The sequence below is a fragment of the Aspergillus piperis genome (genome assembly GCF_003184755.1).
Source record: "Aspergillus piperis CBS 112811 unplaced genomic scaffold BO85scaffold_5, whole genome shotgun sequence".
In the NCBI taxonomy this organism is placed as follows: Eukaryota; Fungi; Ascomycota; class Eurotiomycetes; order Eurotiales; family Aspergillaceae; genus Aspergillus; species Aspergillus piperis.
The window spans coordinates 319,911-343,742 of record NW_020291595.1 but is presented as its reverse complement, the minus strand read 5'-3'; the positions used below and the strand labels follow the sequence as shown (position 1 = coordinate 343,742).

Below are 23,832 nucleotides of genomic sequence, written 5' to 3'. Positions count from 1 at the left end.
TCAGCCCAGCGATCAATCTAAATCGAAGTATACGATTCCTTTGGGAGGTGAATCTATACCGACTTCATCCACTACGAGTACTACTACCAGATTGAAATCGAAAGCGAAACAGAAATCGAAGTCCACGACTGCGCACGTCCGCTTCCTCGATCAGATTGATATGTCAGATACAACTACAACTGCAACTGCAACTCCAGCTACAGCTACAAACACAAACACAAACACAAACACGAACGGAAACAAAAGTACAGAAGCAGCTAGAGAAAAGACCATACCTCTTGGTCCTCGCAGTCGGGATCTCTCTCTTAGTGAGAGTGAGATTAGTTTGCTGGATATAGGTCCTAGTCTGGTGTATGGTGATGATGGATATATTCCTCTGTCTGGGGGTGGATCATATGTGCGTGGACATGAGCGTGGGCATGGACATGGGCAAGGTGATGGTGGTGGTGGTGTTTCGGTGGTGGGGAGGGGGGTGCAGGGGTTGCATTTGGAGTGAGGAGGGTAGTTTGTTGGTGTTTCTGTTGTAAATGGATGGAGTTTATGGTCTCTTGCTCTGTCGGATCCGTGGGATAGAGGAGTCATTCCTGTTGTTAGAGTAGTGTAGAGTATGTATCTTTGCCTTCTGCTTGTTCTTTGTACTATGGGTATGGATATCCAGTGTTTGTAATTCTAATACCTCATGAATATTACATACATTGTATTCTATATACTCTAACTGAATCTATACAAGAGTCTGAATAGTTTTCACTCCAATAAGTAGTATTTACTCACAGTGGAACCGGCCACCCATCCACATACGTCAAATAATTGTATCCCAGCCGTGCTTCCTAAACCACACAACATTAGCCCACCATCAAACCACCATCTCGAGGAAAAATGAATAGATGAAACATACCTTAAACTCGTACCCTACAGATTTATTCACTAACACACCCACAATTAGCACCATCATCCATCTCTCATATTTGAAGGAATATATGAGAGAAAGGGAAGGGATCCTCACAATAATGATAATAAAGCACATCCCCCTCCACCTCCCCACTCAATACACCCTGTCCCCCAGGCGCATAAACATCCCCATTCGAGCCATACACAATCTCCCCTCCACCATCCACGAGATCTCTCCCTTGTTTATCCACAAATGGGCCCTGAGGGGAAGGTGAGCGCCCGACGCGAATGCTGTATCTGTTCCATTCATACCACATCAGTAAACAACCCCTTTTCTAGTGCCTCAAACAATGACAAATAACAGGGGCAGGGGAGGGGGTAGGGGAAGGGAAAGAACATACTCCATCCCAGCCTTGGGCAACTTCTCCGGATCAAAATGGCAACACTTCCCCCAACTAAACCACAGATACCACCATGGCTCATGATAGGATATAAACGCCCCTTCGACGGGATGCATACCCGTCGTATCGCCACATAATCCATCGGCTTTTTTGGTAGGTGGGTGGATGGCTGCGGGTTCATGGGCTAGATGTTTTACCCTTTCTTCTTCGTTGCCTTGCTTATCCATATGAAGCAGGTTAGGCTTCAGCGGGACTTGCCATATCCCTGTCCAGAAACTGCCGAAGGTCATGTATCCTTTTCCTTTCGGTTTCTTTCCAACGCCGCCTTCTTTGAGAGATGGCTCTCCTTCGGAAAGCTGGGGTTGGGATTGAGTGGTGTCTGTATAATCCACCACAACGCTTACATCAATCGCATTCGCCCTATCAAAGGGAAACTCCTTCCCCCGTTCCCCCCGGCCGGAGATAGCTATCGCGCCGTGATCGACCCAGTCTCCAGGGCCTGGGGTGGATGAAGTGGCTACGCCGATGGCGCTATCGCGACATCCGCTATGGCTTGTGGCGTAGAAGACGTAGAATGTGCCGTCGTGAAGGAGGGCGGTCGGTGCCCAGGGCGCTTTGCGATCACCTTTTGGCAGGATGCTATCTGCGTCGAGGACGGAGCCGACTTTGGTCCATGGGCCCTGGAGGGTCGGGGCGGAGTGGATGGGGATGTGAGGGCCGGAGCCGTAGGCGTAGTAGGTGTTTGTGGGGAGGTCGTAGAGGATGCTGGGGTCGTGGATGTGGAGGGGTGGGATGGTAGGGTTGGTTGGGGGGTAGCCGTAGATGGATTTGTATGTGTCTTCTGGGGAGGGGGGAGGGAGGTCTGGGGATTCTGGGATTTCGGGGGGTTGGGGGATGGTGGAGGGTTGGAAGTGGATGTAGAGGGCGTACAGGAGGATGGAGAAGAAGGTTAGGAGGGAGAGGAATTTGATGATGCGACGGAGGGTGGATGGGGAAGGGGAGATGGAGCTAGTGCTGGTGGTGTCTTTGGGGTTGGTGATGAAGGTCCATAGTTGGGACCAGTTGGGGGTCATTGTGTGGTGATGGGATGGTGGTTCATTGCTTGCTTGCTTGCTTGCTGATATATGGATGCTCAGTGCATGTGGAAATGCCAACTGGTGAGTATGTTGCAATTCGGGATAGTGATGATGCGATGTTCAGGATATAGATTGAAAAGAGGGGTATGGCAGCACCCTGTATCCTGGCAAGTGACACTTGACACTTCAATTATTTGTGGCCGGTTATCATGAATAGATGATGGTAGGTCTTGGCGAACCCCTTCCTGAAGTTTCTCATCTACATATCCAATTAGTATAACTCCGTGCTATTCCGGGGAGCAACTCACATATCTGAAGCTGGAATCACTGCAAAGCCAGCTGCATAACAAGAGCAAAGTCAGCGCTAGCGAGATGGACGGGGGAAGGGAGTTCAATTAATATCAGGAAGAATTGGCCCGTCCGTTCGGCGATGATCGTCGATCCGCCCCCAGTAAGACAACGGGCCAATCAGCGGGACGGCATGTGATGCCGTCTCAGCTAAAGTGAGGTGCGAGGACCACCATTGCTCGGTGGTTACACATCTACATTGACTAGGTTCGGTAGCTACGATTATTGCTTTTGAATTATGGATATAGTGAATCATGGCAGTTCAAGTTGCCGGAACATCATTATACGCATCAATAGCATACAGGGTACTGGGATCAACGCATGTCTTATCCAGCTCATAGCCGACATCACAATTGGCAGCTGGAAGTCATGCTAAGCACAAACCAACGCCCTCGCTCCGTACCCTTGGCAATAGATAGATATCTTACCTCACTACAATCTTATCCACCTCATCTTTCGCCTCCGTCCACGTTTCCAGGTTCTTGCGTGCCCAATCCAGATGGCATCGTGCATATGCAACCTATCCAGTCAGCTTGATTCCCCCGAGAAAACAGCAGTGTGAACTTACCATGTACCGCCGGAGATCCATCTCCTTGTCCTTCTGGAACCGCTTCAGATCCTGCAACACTCCCGCACTGGCATCCTTGACATCCTTCTCGGACACCCCAAGAGCCTGCTCCAACTGCACCAAACTCTCTTTCGTCTTGCCGATCTGGTCGCGGCGGGTCCGCTCCGGATCAACATCCACAAAGCCGTGCACCGCGTGGCTGATCCGACCGAAGATCTTGTTCGCCACAAACGTCCCACTCGATGTCTTGCGATGCGCTGGGGATGCACCGCCAAAGTCCGGACGCCGCTGTGCTGCCGGAGGTGGATGGGAGTTGATGGAATCACCGTGCGTAGGAGGAAATTCCGAGTCGACTGATGCACCGTCTTCAGAACCAGCTGGACGGGCCTCGCCCTCGGAACCTCCTGGCGCGCTAACGGCCGACGATGCGGACAGAGACCGCTGCGTTCTCGTGGCCCCACCTGGAGGCGAGGTCCGATTGAGGTACTGCTCAATGCGTTTCGCTTCCATCTCACTGCGCTCCAAAGAGTCGAGCAGCGTCTTCTTCTTAGCCAGCTCGTCTCGCGTCATCTCTTCCTGCACCCGCTTGAGGACCCGATAGCGCAGAACACTACGCACAACGCTGGCAAACTGGGCGCTTTCCCTCATCGGTTCCGCGAAGCTGGCACTCAGTTGCGATGACAGCTCCTCCGTCTCAATGTAGGAAGTATCAGCGGCTTGGCCGACCCGTTCGATGGCTGCTGCGACGGTCGGCGATGGCTCCGACAGGGAAAATCCGTTATACCGTGCTCCCAGCTCCATCAAATCCGCTGACAAGGACGATAGGTGGGCCAACGTGCGACGATTGACCTTTTCAATGTTCCCTTGCAAAAGTAGCTCCAACTCACGTGTAGACGCCTCGAAATTGATAAAGTATGGGTCAAGTTCCTTTTCACTCAGCTTCCGTGACTCTGGTGGGAAGCGACCGAGAACATCAGGCCCAGGCGTTTCTGGAGCGGGAGCAGGAGCAGGCGCAGCGCTGCCTGCAGACTTGAGCTTCGCGGATGATGATGGGACTGGGAGCCAGGCATGAGCGGGGGTGGGATTGGCGGGGTCAAGCGGAGGAGCCTTAAGATTATTCTTCGGCACAGACGATGCAGGATGGGAGTGTAGGACCTCGCTCTGGATGAAGTCAGTATACCACAGCTAGAGTCGAGCTATCATCACACCTACCCAGCTAACGTTGGGGTCCAAAAACCGCCACCAAACTCCATCCTCACGAACCTCCTTCATCCGGCGACAACGATTCAAGAAGACAGCCAGCATGCGTTTGCGGAGGTCGATAATGGCGGTGTCTTCCTTAGCCTTGGTGGGCTTAGCGGCATAATCGGCCATGGTATGTTTCTCGGGAATGGGCGGGATGACGAGGGTGGGATGAAGGTTGACGAGGGTTTGTCGCAGTGATGCGAACTCGGAATACCGTCTGCGAACCTCCAGATCCTAGAAACAATTAGCACAAGTGCTGATGCAGCTTCGATTATCATTCTGACATACTCCCGTGCGTATTGTGTACACAATGAAGCTGCCGCCGCCCTCGTGGTTCTTCCCAGCGTCTGTGATGAGGATCGGCATCTCCGGGTTTTCGTAAAGAATCTGCTCTATCCGACTATCATATACACTCTTGCGAAGGTAGTCATGGCCAGCAGGTTGAGCAGCATAGTCTGGAGCATCGTCTTCGTCACTGAGGTCCTGTTGCTGTGAGAGGAAGTCCGGGGGATTGTCGGTGGATGATCGGCTGGAAGGAGAGGGAGGGGTATATTCGCGGTCATAGAGAGCTGCAAAGATTAGAAAATACAGCTGGATAATTGATGGTCGGAGATGGAGATTGACAGCTTACTGGGAGAAAGGGTGGCCGAATGCAGCGACTCGGAGAGATGCGCCTCGTTATCGAATGCGCCGTACGGGTTGTTATCCTCGTCGTTCCACATGGCGTCGGGGGGGCTGATGGAGCAGCCTAGATACTGAGAGACTGGGTGTGACAGATCAAATCATGAATCAGACAGGAAGATTAGAAAGCAGAGGCTAAGTTCACGAGACTAAGGGACAGAAACAGGGAGGACAGGAGGAGGGAATGAGCTGGGGAATCCCGAAGGCATCGCCGGCTCTCTCGCGGGGATCAACGTCACCGCCTCGGGCGGCCGGCAGCGACCATCTCCGTCGCCTTAAATAGAACTATTAATACTACACTCCACTCCCACTTTACTCAACTTATTCCACAGCTGTCCTCCTACCATCCACCCTCTGGTTCTGCAGGCTCCTCGTGTGTCTCCTCATTCGCCTGCTGCAATGCCGCTGTCAACGCATTAGGATCCACTCCTCCGTGCTGCTGCTGCTGCTGCTGGTAACCTTGCGTATCATAGGCGCCCCCTCTATTAGAGGCAGGCTTGCTCTCAGCTTGCCAGCTCTTCTTTGAACCGCGCTTGACACCTCCGGACGCAACAAATGGCGGATCGGGTGGTAGTGCCCATTCCTTATCTGAAGCCGCCTTACTAGGAGGTTGAGCTTGAGGTTCAGCCTCCCACTCGTCCCGCGACGGAGGCTTAGTCGGTACTTTAGCAGCCGGAGTCGGAGCAGCAGGCGTCCCATGTTTACTGGGAGTACGCCTGCTACCACGGGATGGAGGTGCAGGGCCCCATTCCTCCGGCGTTGGGGGTTTGTTGCTACGTGCTGGAGGTACAGAAGGCCACTCCTGCCTCGACGGCTGATTGTCATGACGGATTGAATTACCACCGTGAGCGGGTGGGAGAGGTCGGGGTGGCGGAGGTGGAGTTGGAGGAGGTGGTGGTCGCCGTGGAGGTGCAGGAGTTTTCTGTCTGCTGGGTTGAGTCGGCGTTCTTCCGCCTTCTTGCCATTTTCTCTTTGCGCCTCGCTCTGCGAGCTCTGTCTTCTTGACGGTAGTCTCGCGTTGGCCCGTCCGAGATCTCTGGAAGCGGTCGTTGTGGTAGCCGGCACGGAGGCTGTGTCGCCACCAGAGTGTACAGAGACAGACCACGACTGCGATGAAGAGGACCATGGCGGCCAGGACCACCACGATTACAACGTTAGGTGACATGCTTCGTTAGACTAACGAAGGGTGTAAGTAGTGTTGTGGCTTGTAGGGAGATGGACTCATGCCTTCACTGGTCATGTCACTCTCGAACTATGAAAGGTAAGAGTAGATGACGCGTCGCAACAACATACGGCGGTGGTATCCAGAGGTGTAAGTGGCAGATGAGCGTAAAAAAGTCGCCCGATGCGCATGCCAGTGAATATATTGTCTACTAATGTAGTGATTGTTTGCACCCAAGAAGAAACCGTCTAATTCTAGTAACGTAACGTAAATTCATCTCTATACTTTTCTCTATCCAAATGCATCAATCATGACAACTCCAAAGCAGCCTGTATCCGTGAGACCCAATCATCATGCAACAAAGACGCCTCGCCAGAAGCAAGCAGCGCCTGAAGCTTCCCCTTCAACAAAACAACCTGTTCCTGACTCAAAAGTCTCGACGCCGCAGAATCCTTCGAGATCACAGCACCCGCGACACTGAAAACCCGCACGCCCAGAGTGAACGTCTCAGGCTTCGAGGCCCAGCCCAGAAGCCCATCCTTTTCAGTTTCATTTGCAAGAATCTCCTCAAGTGAGGTCAGTCCATTTGACACCCAGTTGAAGAGTGCGTTGAGCGAGCCCTCATCGTAGGAAGATTCGCTCAGCTGACGCAACCTCGCGGACCAAACGTCTACTTCGCGGACCTCGTCGATGAAGAGGTTCTGCTTCTCTTCTTCAAAGAGAATGGTGCTTTCCTTTCGGAGCTCAGAAAGACGGCCGAGGAAGGAAACGAACTTAGGGGTGGCGCTGCTAAGTCTGGGCTCCTGGTCGGCAATGTATGCCATGGTTCGCTGGCAGAGGAGGCGTGAGCTGGCGTAGTTCTCGGCAATGAACCTCGAGAGGAGCTCGCTTGCGTTCAGAGGAGATAGCGCAACTGCCTTTGTTGGAGATACAGAGGAGCATGACAGGACCCAGGACGCGGTGGATGCGGCAAGATCGCGCAGTTCCTCATCATCATCGTTGAGCATGTCGTACAGAACCAGGTAGATCTCCAGCAAGACACTGTCGGTGCGAGGGGAGCTGCCAGCAGGGCGCAGGATGCGCGCGAACGCCGTGACGGATGATATGGCAGCCAAGCGCGTAGTGAATTCCTGTGAGGTATTAGCAGGGCTCTCTATAACGTAGAATTGCGTTGGACTTACTGTCTCCTCTTGCATAGCGGACTGGAGCCGTGTGGCCCATTCCAGGATGTCCAGCTCTGAGCTCTGGCCACCGGAGATCGTCTTCAGGGCAAGAAGACATCCCTCAAGAACCAATTCGGCGTCCGATCGGTCCCTGTTCCATATGTGCTCGGTAGAAGCGTGCTTGAGGTGCTTTTCCAAGGGTTCCCATGAAAGGTCGATTTGAGAGACAGTGTCATTGTGGAAGTCGAGGACAAACGACAGAGCAGATGCCAGGCATGTGATCGCCACTGCTTTGACTTCCTCTGGATAAGCGCCAAGGATAACGGTATAATAAAGGTCAATCAGAGCTCGTCTGTACTGGACTCGCTCGCCGAGGATCTCCTGGACGCGCTCCAACAACCATTGACCAGCATTGGGGTCGAAGCGCGAAATATCTCCAAGAAGTGGCTCAACTTCGGACAATTTGTCCGTAATGAACATCTGCAGGACAGTGGCCCACGAGATGGCCCGACGGAGAAGAGAGGGAGCGCGCGTGGTGCTCAGAGTCTTCCAAGAAGGATGCGAAGAGTCGAACAAGAACTCCCGGATGGCGGCGAAAGAATAAGTTTCGGAGAGATAGTTAAGTGTCGAAGCCATTTGTCCTGCATCTGTTAGCGCGTGTCATCGCATATTGAATTTGACTTACCCTCTGCTCCCGATTCTATGCATTTTTCGATGACATCGCCAAGAACCTCCAACAGAATACTGGCCACGAACGGAGACTCTGCGAACGGGAAGGATGCTGCAAAGACGTCTTTCAGGGTCGACAATACCTCATCAACGTGCTCTGGGGAATGTTAGCAAGGACAAACCACCGCCTGTGGATTACGAACATACCATTCCAGAAAGAGAGAGAGCTCGAGGCATATCTCCTAAGAGAGTATTTGATGCAAAGGGCTTCTCCGTGGAGATAGTCTTGGGTCTTCGTGTCTCTCTTGTCATCCAACAATGCCTTGATGCTGGTCAGGACATCCGAACGGTTCAGCAACGAAGCATACACTCGGGCTGCATGTTCTCTGATACCCCACACTGGACTCTTGAACTGTTCTCTGACGAGTCCACGGAGCACATCGTCATCAACTCCGGTGACGTTAGGGACCTTCTCTGCGATGAGCTCCAAGGCCGGGAAAACACGCTCCGTAACCATAGCGTTATCGCCATCATCAGCGTTGCTCTGGTCCGACGGGCTGAGAAGGGTCGGCAGGAGTTCAAACAGGCCAGGATACTTCTGGAAGGAGACTCTAGCACCTGGTTCTGAGCCTGAAGCTCCACCGAATCCTAGTCCAGTACCAGTGCGGCACATGCGCGTCAACAACGCACGGAACAGCATCAGTCCGGAGTTACGGAGTGCCCATCTAGAATAGTTAGCATGGAGGAAGGCGTGATTGGAGATAGCACTTACATAGGCGACCCCAGCCGTTCAGCCGAGAGCCTCAAGGCGGGCATAATAAAAGGCTCCGTGTGGGGACCAAGCTTGTTGTTGGTGAAGATGTCTTTCAGACAGTTCATTGCATGCACTTGTGGCAACGGTACGTCTTGTCTCGACTTATCATGTTCCGCGGGAAGATGGGAGATTTCATGCAGCTCATTGATGACGGTTTGGAAGAGCGGACCGCCAGGCTTTGATGAAAGGATACCGACAATCAAAGCTGGCAGACCAGCTGAGCGACGTGTAAGCTTCGAAGCGGACTCGAAGATGATTTTCTTCGCTTCCTGTACAATTATGAGCTTGGAACGTTTTGTCAAGACGGGGTCCTTACCTGGTACCACCGACTAGGCAGCGCGGAGATCTCCTCGCTGGTCGACTGTCCGCACCGCTGGCAGCAAGTAGCAAATGTCTGCGACACAGTGGAGAAGGCACCTCTGTGCCGGAGTTCAGCGAGTTGGATGAAGCTGAGTGTTCCAATTTTCTCAAAGTGCTCGACCGTCAAGCCAGAGTCGCCTTGCGGACCGTACGTTTTGTTGGATAGTGAGGCATGCAGGAGAAGACTACAAAGTTAGTAAGAACATCCAATCCAGCGCAAGACGCAACTCACCTTGATTCGCGAAGAGCACGCCATGAGTAAGACAAGATATCTTTAGGACCGACACCAAGCTCCTCAATGGGCTCATCCGTATGGCCTTCAGGCGAGTCGATGCAAAGAACAGGCTTAACCTCGTTCCAAATCTTGTCGCAGACTTGCACAATCCTGAGATGGATAGCCTTCCAATCGTCATATGAAGATTCCTTGCTAGAAACAAACGAATAGAAGTTGGGAGTCGCAATGATGTACCTAGTTTCTGTTAGCTCCATGGCGGGTTAATGAAGCGTTGGAATTACCTCAGAGCGGATACATATCCATGCAGAGGCGCGTCACGCATAGAAGAGTTGAACAAGCCGCCGGCGAGGGAGAGCTTTTGCTCCAACTTCTTCAGAAGGGTATCGACAACCATGGACTTGTTCTCCCACCAGCGTGCAGCGTCACTTGCACCATCCACGGCGGCTGCGCGGAAGAGGATGTGGTATAGACGGGCAACGGTGTCTGCAAAGTCGGCTCTGCTGGTGTTGCTTGCCAGTTGTTCGGCTTTTGCGAGACCTTCAATGATCTGTGGCACGCCAGCTTGCTTGTCGTTGTCGAATAGAACCTCCCGTGGGAAGAGGTTCAGAATGTAAAGCGAAGTAGCGCGTACCTCCTCGAATGGATCAAGCAGAAGATCAACCAGCAGTCTCAGCAAAGTAGGCTCAAACACCTCCACGTTGCAGAGCCACTTTGTCTTAACACCGTCCGTCGGATTGAGTCGAGAATCGAGACCGGATTGAAGGAGAAGTATCAAGGTCTTCAGCGCGGAAACGTGGCGTGGGTAAGAAGCCGTGGGGCGCAGGTCCGCCTTCAAGAAATCCACGTACTGTTGCATACACGCCCGAGTGGTGGTGTCGTTCCGAGCAAGCTTGGGCTGCTGCTTGTTGTTCGCTGGGGCTTTCTGCTCAGTCAGGCCGTCCTGATCCTCCAAGAGGCCTCCCTTGAGTCGGATTATCAATTTGCGAATCAGACTCAAAATCTCGCCTCTTGAGTAGGAGTCCGACTCGGTGTGCATAGACGGTAGTCCGCTGAGGATGGCGTTCATTGTTGCTGAAGACACTGGCCTTGTCGTGGAGGGCGCAGTGATCAGCAGGGAAAGTGTCGCGATTCTGATAGTGATATCGCGGTGGAAGAGGAACTGGCCGATGGTTTCGCTCTTCAAGACAAGAACATTTTCGTCGTTAGCCCCAGCCTTGGGGATATAATCTGGCGAAGGTAAGTCCATTGCTCGGCCCACTATACAGCGCTACTTACGATCTTCGTGAATAAGCCCGATTTTCTTGGCGATTTGCAACGAAGCAAATAATAGCATGAACTCTGCCAGCGGGGCATCGCTCATATCGCCAGCCAGAAGACTGCTCAGGGGTAGCCGCTCAATGAACGACTTGAAGCCAGCCGGATCAGTCGCGAACGACGGCTGGAGAACATAGTTGGACATATACTCCAGGTTGTCCAGGTTGCGCAACGACACATGGCGAACGGGCGCCACCCAAACAGACTTCAAGTCCTGAGCGTCAGGCGAAGCCTTCACTCTCTGGAGAAATGCCGCCAAAGTGTCACCTGAAGAGGCAGCAAGCTCCGCTTTGGTAGCGCGAGCCAGCATTCCCAGGACCAAAATCTGAGCTGCTATTTGGTACGTCTCTCTCCCAGAACCCTTGTCAAGATACTGGGAGAAATCGATAGACAGAGCTTTGCAGTCCTCTTTGAAAAGCGCCGTCCACTGTTCGTAGTGATCTACAAGCCACTGGTCCGTCAGTGAGACCAGCTCTAGCGGCGTGATGGCACTCTTGCGCAGCAGCATCTCTAGCGAGGCGAAAGAAGCCTTCAGTCGAGCGCGAGGCTCGCCAAGGACAATGCTAGGGATCGTAGCCTCAACGATCTTCTGGCGGAGCGCGGACCTATCAATCTCCTGACGAGTCTTGGCCAACAGGGCAACCAGCGACTCCAGCACCTGCTTCATCGGCTTGGGCTTGACATCCTTGTACCGGGTCATGAAGACCTCGAATACAGATAGCCAAGTCTCATCAGAGCGGGCTAGCTGCCTCGTTCCCTCACAGGTGGAGGTTCGTGCAGCGTCCAAAAAGGCACTGATTGCATTACACGCAGCAGTAGTGTGCGGATGAGAAAGAGAAGCCGTAGAATATGTCTTCAGTAGCGACTGGAAGACTCGGCTCACTTTCCTTTGGGAATAGTCAGAATAGATTCATATTGAAAACCACTTGCGCACGCAACAGACAACTTGATAAGCAAATGTTTGGAAACACTCTTACTCAATATCTTCACAAGAATTGGTGAACTTCACCAGCGGGCCTTTCCCAATGCGCACAAGGGTCTCCTCGGGCAAAAGTTCTATATTCCGCGATACTTGCTCCATTTCTGATAGTGGGAGCCCGGCATCCCCGGGGGGGCCAGACGCAGGATTACCGACCATACTTTTAGTATCCTTACAAGTACAGCATGGCAACCTTAACGAGTGGGTTCAGATATCAACCATTTACAAGAGAAAAGAAAAAAAACCCAAGCACGAGCCCGCCCCCGCGTTTCCAACCGCGACTTTTGCCTCTTGTGGATTTTCGAGAGCGGGTCTCCGAATCGGGTTAGTGCCGGGACAACAATAATCCCTACAAGCTCGGCCCAAACGGGAAATGTTCGATAAACTGCCGGCCCGGAAATTCTGGCAGAAAGCTGGACCAAGTCACGGGGCTGAAGTTTTTGTTTCTCGGCCTGGAATTATTACTGTCACCTTCTTTGCTCCGACGAAACCGCGCAGTCACCAGAACCTCAATTCCAATCCCTCCCCAAGCTCTCGGATTGTTCGCCAGTGTTCTGATCTCCTCCTCTTTCCCTTTTCCTTTTTCTCTTTTCCCTTTTCTCTCTCTATTCTCCTATCTGTATTCATATTCTCCATAACCTGTTTAATAAATTCCAACCCACACCTTCCCGCCAATTCAACCACCTCACTATCCAACATGTCGAACATCTGGGACTCCATCACCGGTCGCAAACAACCCAAGGGCTCCGAGGCCACCGCATCAGCACCAGATGCTACCAGCTTCCTAGCCGATCTTCCCGACCCCTCTCAGCTCCATCCCCTCGCCGGCCTGAACCAAGATACCCTCGACTACATCACCCTCGAAGACTCCGCGCTCGACCAAACACCCGGATCGCGCTCTGTGCTGCCCTCCCGTGGATGGTCCGATGATCTCTGCTATGGAACAGGAACGACTTACCTTGCTGGTTTGACTCTTGGTGGTGCCTGGGGTCTGGCGGAGGGACTGAAGAAGACGCCCGTCACCGCTCCGCCAAAGATCCGCCTCAACGGTGCTCTCAACTCCATTACGAGACGAGGACCTTTCCTCGGTAACTCGGCTGGTGTGGTCGCGATGGTCTACAACGGGTTTAACTCCGGTCTGGGCTACGCGAGGGGTAAGCACGATGCTGCTAACAGCATTGTGGCGGGTGCGTTGAGTGGAATGGTCTTCAAGAGCACGAGGGGTCTTAAGCCTATGGTGATTTCGGGTGGTATCGTTGCTGGCATTGCTGGTGGTTGGACTGTAAGTCTACTCCTGCCCCCTTTGTTCGATTATTTCCTCCATGAACATATGAGTAACATGTTATGTCTTAACAGGTCCTGAGCAAGGCTATCCTGTAAACGCCAACAGCCGCCTTTTTCCTCACAACTGTATTTTAGCCCTCGACTCGATACCTCGACCCGAGTCAATCCACCTGATCCGTCCACGCGTTTCGGAATCCCCATATGATTGTATGGTATATGGCCTCTTCACCAAAGACGGAGTAAAGGAACATCAGCCCTGCCTGATGCCCCCCACTCCGTTTTGTTTTGTTTTCTCGCTGTATTAGAACGGTTTCTCCTTATACTTTTATCCTCGTCGTCTCACACGCACACACACATCTTCCCTCTGGCGTACAAAGCATCGTTTGTCGCATTACTTTACAGTCCATGGGTTCGGAACCGGCATGGCAATGGGTTTTTATTCGTTACTTTTTTTAGTGTCTATCTTCTGTACATATAGCGTGAGTTCTCCTATGGGGCGGTTGCGGGTTAGTCTTTTTCTTTGCTCGGCGAACCAGAAAAAAAAAGCCAGTATTGCAAAGCAGGAGTGCTAGCTTCAGCTATCCTCAAGTTGAAACCTTAATGTGAAATTAGGGAGTAACAAATGAACAACAACTACCATTCAATCTACCATCCCTGTGACAGACCTTCAAAAGAACCCATACATCCCCCCATTTCCATTCCCACCCCCGCCCCCAGACTCCAACAACCTCACCACCCCCCCAAACCCCAACCCCTTCACCTCCTCCACCAACTTAACCCCGGACCTCCTCCCCAAATCCACCTTCACCCCGACCTCCATCACCAGCAACCTCACCACCCCCTCATGTCCATTCCTCGCCGCAACCCTCAACGCCGTCATCCTCCTCACATCCATATGCTCAACATCCACATCCCCACCCCCAAGTCGGAACAACTCCCTCGCTACCTCCGTATGGCCCCGTTCCGCTGCAGCGATCAACGGCGTGCGGAGATACCGGTCCGGCGCATCGGGATACACCCCGCTTAGCAGGAGTAGTCGCACCATCTCCAGATGGTTGTTCTCCGCTGCGTGGACAAGCGGCGGTGCACCCACTGTCCCCCCTGCTATCTGGGGTCGTAAGTGCGGGTTTGTGGCTGGGTGCGCGAGGAGGGCTTTCGCTATGGCTATGTGGCCGTGCTTCGCGGCGTGGGCGAGAGGTGTGTCGCCGTTGGCGTCGGGGAGGTTGGGGTTTATGTCTGGGTGGTGGAGGAGGTGGTGCGTTAGGGGGAGGTTGTTGGTTATCGTGGTGAGGATTAGGGGGGTGTAGGTGTATTGGTTCTCGGGTGATGGGGAAGAGAATGGGTGGTTTATGTCCACGAGGGGATGGGAGAGGAGAAGGTCTGCGGCGATGAGGTTGTTCTGTACGATGGCGAGACATAGGGGTGTTGTGCCCTTGTGGTCTGGGAGTTGGGGGGAGATGATTGGGGTTTCGAGGAGCCAGATGATGGCTTGGGTGGATCTGTGGAGGATGGCGCAGTGGAGGGGAGTGAGGCCTTGGGTGTTTTGCAGGTTGGGGTTTATGGTGGTGATGGAGAGGAGGGATTCGAGGGCGAAGGTGGTGTTGGTGATGCAGGCGAGGTGGAGGGCTGTTGCGCCGGTGGTGTTTTGGGTGTTGAGGTGGTGGTCGGTGCTGTGGTTGAGGGCGGTATGGAAGACAGTGTCGTTGTTCTTGATGATGGCGTGCATTAGCAGTGTTGTGTTGCTGCTGTCGGTGATGTCGTAGCGGGTTCGATGGTCTTGCATGAGTAGGTGGATGATGTGGTGGTTGTTGTGCAGGACGGCGAGCATGAGAGGTGTGCGGCCTTGGGTGTCTGTGTGATTGAGGTCTGTGAAGGGGTAGGTGAGGAGGAGGTTTAGGATGTCTATGCGATTCTTGGTGACTGCTATGTGGAGGGATGCTTGGCCGTTGCTGTCTAGGATGTGTGGATCGATGTGATGTCCGTTGTTTAGCAGTGTTCTGACTATGTCTGTCTGACCGTGGGAGACTGCTATATTCAGGAGGTATTGAGACTGGTCCGGGGTGAAAAGGGAAATGTCACGTCTGCATTGCAGTAAGCTCACTACATCTGCGTGGTCGTTGTCTGCTGCTGCGAAGATTGGAGGGAGCCCTTGTGCATAGCGATTGACGTCGATATCAGGGCGCTTCAAGAGCATTCGGACAATACGGGTTTTGCCCTGGCTAGCAGCGACCATCAGTGGTGCTGGGATGTTGCCATTGCGTCCGGTGTCGTTCAGCTTGACTTTGCTGATCTGGAGAAGGAGACGAACGACTGACTCGTGGCCTCCCTGGATAGCAGCTAGCAAAGGCGATATATCATGACAGTCAGGGACACTGGGATCAATCAGCCCGGATTGGAGCAACAGCTCGACCACATCTGCTCTACCACTTCTTGCAGCCAAGAACATTGCTGTCCTCTGCATAGGAGCAAGGATATTCGGCTTGGCCTTGTGCGCCAAGAGCATCCTCACCACTCGATCATGTCCTGCTGCAGCTGCTGCATTGAACGCACTTCCGAATGGACCATAGGTAGACGTAGTCTGAGAAATCTGGACTCGCAAACCCGGATCAGCCATCAGCATTGTGTGGATGAACTGATCAGACCCTCTGTAGGCTGCAAGCTGGAATGTGTCACCGAAGGCGCCATCTCGTTTTCTCCTATTGACGCCGCGTAAGATGAGCTCTTTGGCTAGGACGGTGTCGTTGTTGTACGCTGCAGCGTGCAAGGCGGCCCCGAGAAAAGGATGGGTTGTATTGGCATGTATGCCCTGATCCAGGGCCGATATAACAATACTCTGTAAGCCCATCCAAGCTGCCAGAAGGAAGGGAATGCAGTTGTTGTCTTTGTCCCAGGATTCTATCCAAGGCATCACGGCGGTCCTGTAGTTCTGGAGCACCCACTCCCGACCGTTATACGTAGTCAGAGCGACGCTGATGGCTCTCAAGCAACGGCCCATGCTGCATTTCTTGCGATCATGCTCACTTGCACATTTTCTCATGTAGTCTCGGATCTTGGTAACCTGGGACTTAAGTGCAGTATCCTGGTTCATGTATTCGAGTACAATCCGGGACAACAGACGATTGCTGATGCGCTTGTCCACTGTAGTGAAATAGAGAAGGTTCACCACGATAACCGCATTCAAATAACCTATGCACAAGTTGACTTAGTATCTCGAATCCAGCCAATATTGACCAGACTGTGTGGGAAAGACAGGGCATACGACAAACCATCCTCAGCGACAACAATTCCTCCAGACTGAGATAGCGCAGGAACTCTAGGACCACGTCCACGCAGAGATCCGCCAGACCCATGATTACTGAGGTCTTTGCAAACCTGTAGCGAGGCACAAGCTGGACAGAGGAGCAATCAATACTCCTTCGCTATTTATATCCTCCGTAGGCATGCAGGAGTAAAATGGGTGGCTGTCAGATGAAACATGCCAAGAATGGAGATCAAACCGGGGAACTGCAGAGTTGTAGCTGGCTCAGCTGAATAGGATAGAAGGTTTAGATATGGTGTCGCTCACTATGGTAAAACTGCAATGTAGATCAAAAGCTGCCAGTAAGTCGATCAAATTGTAGCCTGGTTGTGTTGTGGTGATGGCGGACCGTAACTTAGTCTACATTGATATGAAATCTGTTGGTATGGGTGCGGAATCCGTGCTTCACATCCCACACCACTATAAGGCATGAGTTTCACCTACTTGACAATGCAGCATGGGGTGTGCCTAGCCTCTGGACAAATTAAAAACCAAATATAGATCAACTATGAGGTTCGTCCACCGGATCTACTAGTTCATACATATATATTTTTGCTGTTGTGGTAGCTCGGGACGTCCCGAACGCGAGGGGTTCGGGAACCATGAAGTTGGTATGTTGAGTCCAGCAGATTCCTGAGTCTGAAAAGATCATAAGTCGAGCGGGGTCGTAGAAGGGTAGCATCTATTATGAGAAATTGAAACATAGCACGCAATCAAGCCTGCCCAGTCCGCAAGATTGTCCTCAGAAGATTGAGTTCGGTCAAGAATTAGGGTTTACATCAAAGCCAGCAAGATTATCGGAATATTCAGTTTTCCGACAGTAGAAAGTGACCATACATGGTGTCTCAGTTGATAGAAAGTAGAGTGACAGATTGTGGTCTATCTTGCTCAGGTACATTTCGTGCTTGTTGAATTAGAACCTCGAAGTTCATTTGAATGGCATTATTGGTCAATCTCATGCCGTGTCCACCTTAGCAATCTCAAACTCTCGTTCATGAGTGGACCCAGCCTTCAGCTGAACAACATACCACTAGCCGAGCGCCAATCTATCCCCTCTTCAGACCTGGTGCAACTAAGTACTTAGTGCGTACATCATCCATCAAGTTCCCCCTCCAGCCACATTATCCCTCTCTAACAGAACATCAAGGAGACCACAACAACCAAAATGTCTACTTCGGGCCTACTCTATGCAGCCTCAAGGCTCAATTCTCCCTCGCCGATATCATCAGATGTCTTTAACACCTGGTATAATGACATCCATGTGCGTGATGTTCTCAAGACCTCGGGAATCAACTCCGCAGCCCGCTATGAAACGGCTGCAGTGCCCCAAGACAGTTCCCCATGGACATTCCTTGCTCTCTACCCCGTCCCAGACCTCGAGTTTCTGAAGACAGAGGAGTTTGCGAGCATCCCTGTGACTAGTGATGTTCTGCCGGGGCCGACACACAGTTGTATGGATATAGCGCATTTCGATATCAGGCGATACCGCGAGGTCGGGATACGAGAAGACTCAGATATGCCATCAGGTGAGACTTATAAGATAAGTGAAGAGAAGGGCAAAAGCTGATTCACTCCTGTGATGTTGGATGTGTTAGGTCCGATGTCTCATCTCCTTACTGTGGAGTTTGACTTGCCTTCACACATTGACAAAGCCGATGACCAGGCTGTAATGGATTGGTTCTGTGGAATATATAGTAATGGCGTGCCTCAGCGGGTGGTCATTCATGAGGTCTTCCAGGCTATGTTATACCCGAACGGGAAACCAGCAGAGCCGCCGCGTTACTTGGCTTTGGTAAGCTGTACATTCCTATCCTCTTTTGCCTTCAACTTGACTAATCCTAGATGATAGTTCGAACTTAATGGGGATGACAATGTTTACGACGAAGCTATCAAGAAGATCCAATTGGTCGCGAATGTTGGCCAGTGGAAAGTGCACAAGGTCTTTGACTGAGTATGATTCACTTGCTGAAGACTCCACTCAGAGGGTGATATATCCGTATATCTTCTTAATGAACGTACTATGGCCGTATCGTTCTTGGAATATCTTGCGTTCTATACCAGGATAGCTCGTCATGTTCTTGAGTAGATAAAGATTTTCTATATTCGTAGATATCACAGGATCCCAACTACACGGTCATGTCACATTTACAAGAGTCCATCAATGTAGAACATCAATGCTGAGGGAAGCGGGTGTAGCCAATCAAAACAATGTGTATGCCGACTCGCTTCTTCTGTATGTTGCAAATAAATCCTCAACCTTTTCCCATCATAGTGAGGACTTATAGACCGACGGATCGACAAATGGCGTTCCTCCCCGTTTGGAGAATCCCCAGCGAATCTGGCCCGGCATAGCAATCTCAACATCAAGGTGCTGCGCAAAGGTCCACACCAAACCAGGATCTTTCTGAAATCCACGCCCCACAAGAATGACATCTAGTCCTTCTTCTTCGAGCAACCGATTTGCCAGCCTTCCATCCTTGATATGGCCAACCGTCGCAACAAGCATCCTTTCCCCGACCGCCTTCTTAACCGCAATGCCAAACGGTGCCTGAAACCCAGGCCCAGATTTCACTTTTTGACTCGAATGTAGACCGCCAGAAGAAACATCAATCAGATCGATAGCTCTTTGAGCGACCAACGCTTCAGCAAACTTCACCGCATCCTGCAAGCCCCAGGTTTCTTCCAAATCACTATCCAGCCAATCCGACGCCGAAAGACGCAGGAAAACAGGCACATGCTTACCCACCGTATCACGAGTCAACTGGGCAATCTCCAGCGGCAATCGCATCCGGTTCTCTAAGGAACCACCATACTCATCCGTCCGCTTGTTCGCGTAAGGGGTCAAAAACGAGGCAAGCAGATATCCATGCGCATTATGAATTTCAATGAAATCCGCTCCGGCCACAAGGGCCCGTTTCGCGGCGGCAGCCCACGCTGCCTTAAACTCGCGGATTTCATCCTTGCTCATAGCTTGCGGTTTCGGAAACGTCTCGCTGAAGGGTACATCACTGGGTCCTTTGACATTATGGGGCCATCCACCGACATTCTCTGTTGCCACATTGCCATGGTTCATCATCCAAGGTGCAGTAGTACTCGCTTTCCGACCCGCGTGCGCAAGCTGGATACCGATTTTTTGGCCTTGGCTATGCGCGAACTCGATGACTCGGGCTATCGGTGCGATTTGGGAGTCTTTCCATAGCCCGACATCCTGCGGTGAGATGCGACCTTCCGGTTGCACAGCGGTGGCCTCAATCATGATAAGGCCTGGGCCTCGCTGGGCTATACCGCCCAGGTGGGCGAGGTGGTAGTCTGTCATGTGGCCATCCTCGGCGGAATACTGGCACATTGGGGATACCTAGAGCAATCATTGTCAACAGGCCGTTATCTTGGTGGTGGTTGGTTTATTACCCCAAGACGATTCTGAAATGTTAATCCTCGAATGGTAATCGGCCGAAAGAGCTTGGGTATCGCCTTTCCACTGGTCTGCGGGTTTGCTGCTGTCCCTGCTGGGGTTTGTTGTGCTGGGGTAAAGTAGGAAATGCCCTTTGCGGGCTCGATCTTGATGTCCTTCATTCTGCTTTCTTCTGCTGATATTTTCGACCTTTTCTGTTGCTGTGAGGGACCGGTCACTCAATTAATAGTAGGAATTGACATACGCTTGCGTCACATTCTTCAACAACAGTAAGAGAAAACTCCGTTCCCCAACCCCCTCCCCCGAGCTCACATTAGCCCCATTTGAATCCTAGGCCTGCCCGGTGCGGGGTTGATCGACAATTTGTAATCCTACATCCTGAATCCACCAACCTCGGGATATTGTGGTGTTTTCTCTTCCAATTGAACAGATTACCATGCGGAGATATATGGTCTCTGCTACATACCTTGTGGGACGACGAAACCTCGGCAACTCATATCGACACGTAGACTGTGCGGAATTTCCGAGTCATCGGGTCTCGAGTATAGTATGTACTATAATGAGTATTAAAAATAGGATTGAGTGAAATTGCAGGCGAAGCAAAGAATAAATAGTCTACGGTGATACCAGATATGTCATTCGTCAACTGTATGTCATCGAATCAGGAGTAAGCCCAGCACTCACTTGGTGGAATGTAACACACATAACCTACTGGGCTTACTCAGGATAACTCTGAATGGTCAAATTCTGCATACTCCTCTCAGTAACAGGCTAGTATACGCTTACTGCAACTTGTAGCTGCATTGTTCAATGGAAGGGAAGATACACTCATGTGTTAAGCATTCTTGACTGATACATTAACTCATAATGTGTCGCTTTTCGCAACGAGTCATCGTTAGATCTGACAAACTGCATTAGAACGTAATATTTGTGTGTTCTCCTTTTAACAGAAATGGTGACTCTGAACAGTCCACATCTTTATCCTTAGCAGCCTTTCATAAGTATTGTATGAATCGCACCTTTCCAGAGCTGAGATGATATTTTTTTCTGGCATGCGACCAGGAATTTTGCTTGTTGCAGATAAATGCACGTGATATGAAGCAGACGGAAGTAATATCTATGCCTAAGGCAGTGTTCTCAACTAGGTTGATCCAGAGCAATATTCCATAAGTATCAATTAGTGGTGACTAGTTTCATGCTAGGCATGAGTCGATTGTGACTCCGCTATGACTTTTGTAGAGAGAGATAGCTGAAAGAAAATGACTACGGGAACCCTTGATCCCTGAGTTCTGGGATAATATAGGCATTGGGAGGTCCTGAAGTACACTACTAGTAACCTCTTTTGGATGCGATAGTGCAAGTTGCTGTCTGTGGCAGCTTTAGATCTACGCTGGTGATGGGGTCGTAGTCCCCTCTAGATGTGTACTAGTATCAATGAGTATCTGAAATACTCATCACTAGGCTAAATTAGATTGCGCACTGCATGACAAGGTACAATGGACGAAGTGAAGAAAGCATCAATGGTAGTATCTAATACAAACAAACAAATGAAAGATCAAAGTTATGCTAAGAAGGACGGACTTCCGCTAGCAAAATGGTTCGAATCAAGACGATCTTTTCCCCAAGTTACTGTACGAGCCTGCTCTGCTCTGTTCTGCTCTATACAAAACAATATCCATCCAATCCACCTAATCTAAACCCCCGTATCAAACTACCCCTTAATCCAATCCCATTAATCTCTTTCTTACAACAAGAAACCCGCAGTCGACCCAAAGAACAACAGCGCCAACACACCCACACTCTTCTTCGTAACCGCCACACCAGCACCACTAGTCGACGAAGCCGTCGAACCACTGGAAGTGCTGGACCCAGTGCTAGACGAGCCACCGGTAGCCGTAGCAGTCGAGACGACAGTGCCAGCGCCAGTGGTAGGAACGCTACCGGTAGCAGTAGCGTTGGCGTTAGTGTTACACCAGACCTCACCGGCCTCGGAGGCCTTGATGAGACATTCGGCCAGGGTACCGACGGTCTGGTCCTGGGCCAGACAGTAGTAGTCGCAGCTGTCATAGGAGACGATGGAGGCGGAGCCACAGCAGCTGCTCATGATGGCGGAGTTGTTGTTGCGCATGGGCATGGCGCAGGCGGCATCTTTGACGGGGATGTCGTAGAGCTTGTTGATGCAGGTGGAGGAGGCGGAGGCGGCGGTGCCGGTTGAGGTGGTTGTCACGGACATGGTGATGGTATTAGTGAGTGGATTTGGTGAAGATAGATAGTGGTATTAAGATTGAAGAACGAGTGTGAGAATGGTAGTGAATTTTTTTTTTCTTTCTTGTTTGTATGGATCTGAGCCACTGGAATAGATGGAATATGGAGAAGTAGAAGCCACAAAGGGTCAGGTCACTCACTACTTATAACTGTTTGGTACTACTACTTCCTTCCTATGGGTCTTCTTTAATGTCAGTGCCTGGTACCTAACTTAGAAGCGACCCGGAAAGAGCTAGCCATGGGTTGGTTGGTTACAGACATGGCTGTAGGTTCACCGCTACGGCTCGCCCCTGATCCCTCTGTCTATCTATCTCCACTAGAGACCCTCAGCCTCCCTCAGTCCCATGTCCTTTCTTCTAATTATGGGGTCTCGCTAGACCGGATCGAGCCCTACGGGCTGCGCTGCATCCCTGAGGGTCAGCGCTACCGGATGGCGAAGTGCATATGGCTGGACTATGATTAAGTGTACATGGTTAGAACTACGGGGTGAGACTATGAATAGCTGATTTCTTTTCTTGATTTCTTTTCCTAAACGACATCGACTAAGGCTACCAGATGACGCGTGCAGTAGATAGCATGATACTGCGATATACTTAGCTCTGCTTGGCATTGTAGAGGATATACCGAATCAGAAGCACAACGGAGTGAGACAAAGTGGAGGCCATTGATCCTGTCCACTCTGGAGGGAGCAGAATGGGGCGTTATGGGGGCACTGGGGATGAAGTCACTTCCATGTTGCGTCCAGAGCGGTCCCTTGCCCTGGTCTATATTCCTTTTGTATTATATTGCAGCTACATATTGAACGAATGATTAGGCTACTCGTAGTGACTTCCATATGGTGCCAGGCTATGCCTCAACTGCACTCATGAGTATCATGTCACAGTCGGAGAAAGACGATACATCAAAGTACATGATGCATGCATGGCCCAGGCAGCAAGCAGGTACAACGCACTCCGTACAGAGTCATCATCCATAACTCACCAGTCGGAAACGAGCGGTTCGTCCCATCGGGAGGGAGGCGAGGCGAAGAGGAATGAAAATTTCGGATGCCAGTCTTGGCAGATAGGCTTATGGGTGTCCAGTTAAGGCGTGAGGATATAACTTTTCCCTGGAGTTGTGAGATCGCCCGTATAGTCTTGCGATCTATTCGCAGTCCGGTGGCGTCGCTTAACTGTTCGCGACGGATAGCCAAGAAATCTCCCAAATCTCCGCTGGCATCGCCAAAGTTGCCTGCTATAATTGTCACCCGTGGAAGAGAGACAACACAGCCATCGCTGGGGAGTTTTGTTCTCTTGAAAATCTTTAAATAGGCCCTTCTATAGATAGGTGGTGAGTGGGAGAGCGGGTCAGCCGGTAAAGAATTCTGGACGGTGGTGGTGTTGTGGAGAGCCCGGGTAAAGACTATTCAGGGCTGTCCATCTCCACAACGCCCACAGGGCGACTGCTTGCTCTGCAGTTTCAAATTGATTGTTCAATCAATTATCGAAAGTGGACTTTGAATGATAAGCACGAGTCAGAGACAATTGGCTCATAATTCGCAGAAAGAGAAACAATACGGAAAGGGAGTCTTCCTCCTGCACGTAGCAGTACAAAGCACAAGCATGTTGCACAAGGCATTTCAGAAGGCCCGAGCCTCCCACCTCAAGGTTACTCAACATCTGACCGTCCAT

At 51.4% G+C, this 23,832-nt stretch overlaps 8 protein-coding genes across 8 annotated transcripts; 2 read left to right on the top strand and 6 right to left on the bottom strand.

Moving 5' to 3' along the window:
- Window positions 1–675: 675 nt before the first annotated feature.
- BO85DRAFT_447432 (arabinan endo-1,5-alpha-L-arabinosidase) lies at window positions 676–2,744 on the bottom strand. The gene is made up of 5 exons (XM_025659721.1): window positions 2,674–2,744; window positions 1,290–2,624; window positions 1,004–1,185; window positions 896–924; window positions 676–827 (listed from the first exon to the last, which is right to left on the bottom strand). Exons 2-5 carry the CDS (start codon window positions 2,360–2,362, stop codon window positions 768–770), a joined length of 1,344 nt encoding a protein of 447 aa, XP_025517468.1. The 5' UTR covers window positions 2,363–2,624; window positions 2,674–2,744; the 3' UTR covers window positions 676–767.
- Window positions 2,745–2,961: 217 nt separating this feature from the next.
- BO85DRAFT_447430 (PX and BAR domain-containing protein) lies at window positions 2,962–5,388 on the bottom strand. Its single transcript, XM_025659720.1, has 5 exons — window positions 5,158–5,388; window positions 4,815–5,095; window positions 4,494–4,760; window positions 3,282–4,442; window positions 2,962–3,233 (listed from the first exon to the last, which is right to left on the bottom strand). The coding sequence occupies exons 1-5, from the start codon at window positions 5,246–5,248 to the stop codon at window positions 3,138–3,140; spliced, it is 1,896 nt and encodes a 631-aa protein (XP_025517467.1). The 5' UTR covers window positions 5,249–5,388; the 3' UTR covers window positions 2,962–3,137.
- A 134-nt stretch (window positions 5,389–5,522) lies between these two features.
- Window positions 5,523–6,634, bottom strand: BO85DRAFT_447429 (uncharacterized protein). The gene has a single exon (XM_025659719.1). The coding sequence runs from the start codon at window positions 6,370–6,372 to the stop codon at window positions 5,548–5,550; it is 825 nt and encodes a 274-aa protein (XP_025517466.1). The 5' UTR covers window positions 6,373–6,634; the 3' UTR covers window positions 5,523–5,547.
- BO85DRAFT_393118 (THADA/TRM732 family protein) lies at window positions 6,595–12,159 on the bottom strand. Its single transcript, XM_025656870.1, has 10 exons — window positions 11,902–12,159; window positions 10,886–11,811; window positions 9,892–10,837; window positions 9,608–9,844; window positions 9,332–9,560; window positions 8,974–9,284; window positions 8,409–8,926; window positions 8,218–8,358; window positions 7,551–8,173; window positions 6,595–7,499 (listed from the first exon to the last, which is right to left on the bottom strand). The coding sequence occupies exons 1-10, from the start codon at window positions 12,060–12,062 to the stop codon at window positions 6,678–6,680; spliced, it is 4,914 nt and encodes a 1,637-aa protein (XP_025517465.1). The 5' UTR covers window positions 12,063–12,159; the 3' UTR covers window positions 6,595–6,677.
- A 441-nt stretch (window positions 12,160–12,600) lies between these two features.
- BO85DRAFT_457661 (protein transporter TIM23) lies at window positions 12,601–13,283 on the top strand (the record flags this gene model as incomplete). Its single annotated transcript, XM_025661535.1, has 2 exons — window positions 12,601–13,185; window positions 13,260–13,283. 2 exons carry the CDS (start codon window positions 12,601–12,603, stop codon window positions 13,281–13,283), a joined length of 609 nt encoding a protein of 202 aa, XP_025517464.1.
- Window positions 13,284–17,617: 4,334 nt separating this feature from the next.
- On the top strand, window positions 17,618–18,603 carry BO85DRAFT_518352 (uncharacterized protein). The gene is made up of 3 exons (XM_025664969.1): window positions 17,618–18,011; window positions 18,081–18,277; window positions 18,335–18,603. Exons 1-3 carry the CDS (start codon window positions 17,651–17,653, stop codon window positions 18,434–18,436), a joined length of 660 nt encoding a protein of 219 aa, XP_025517463.1. The 5' UTR covers window positions 17,618–17,650; the 3' UTR covers window positions 18,437–18,603.
- BO85DRAFT_447425 (NADH:flavin oxidoreductase/NADH oxidase) lies at window positions 18,556–20,286 on the bottom strand. The gene is made up of 3 exons (XM_025659718.1): window positions 20,142–20,286; window positions 19,894–20,091; window positions 18,556–19,840 (listed from the first exon to the last, which is right to left on the bottom strand). Exons 2-3 carry the CDS (start codon window positions 20,056–20,058, stop codon window positions 18,752–18,754), a joined length of 1,254 nt encoding a protein of 417 aa, XP_025517462.1. The 5' UTR covers window positions 20,059–20,091; window positions 20,142–20,286; the 3' UTR covers window positions 18,556–18,751.
- A 1,108-nt stretch (window positions 20,287–21,394) lies between these two features.
- On the bottom strand, window positions 21,395–22,276 carry BO85DRAFT_447423 (uncharacterized protein). The gene has a single exon (XM_025659717.1). The coding sequence runs from the start codon at window positions 22,128–22,130 to the stop codon at window positions 21,642–21,644; it is 489 nt and encodes a 162-aa protein (XP_025517461.1). The 5' UTR covers window positions 22,131–22,276; the 3' UTR covers window positions 21,395–21,641.
- Window positions 22,277–23,832: the final 1,556 nt, after the last annotated feature.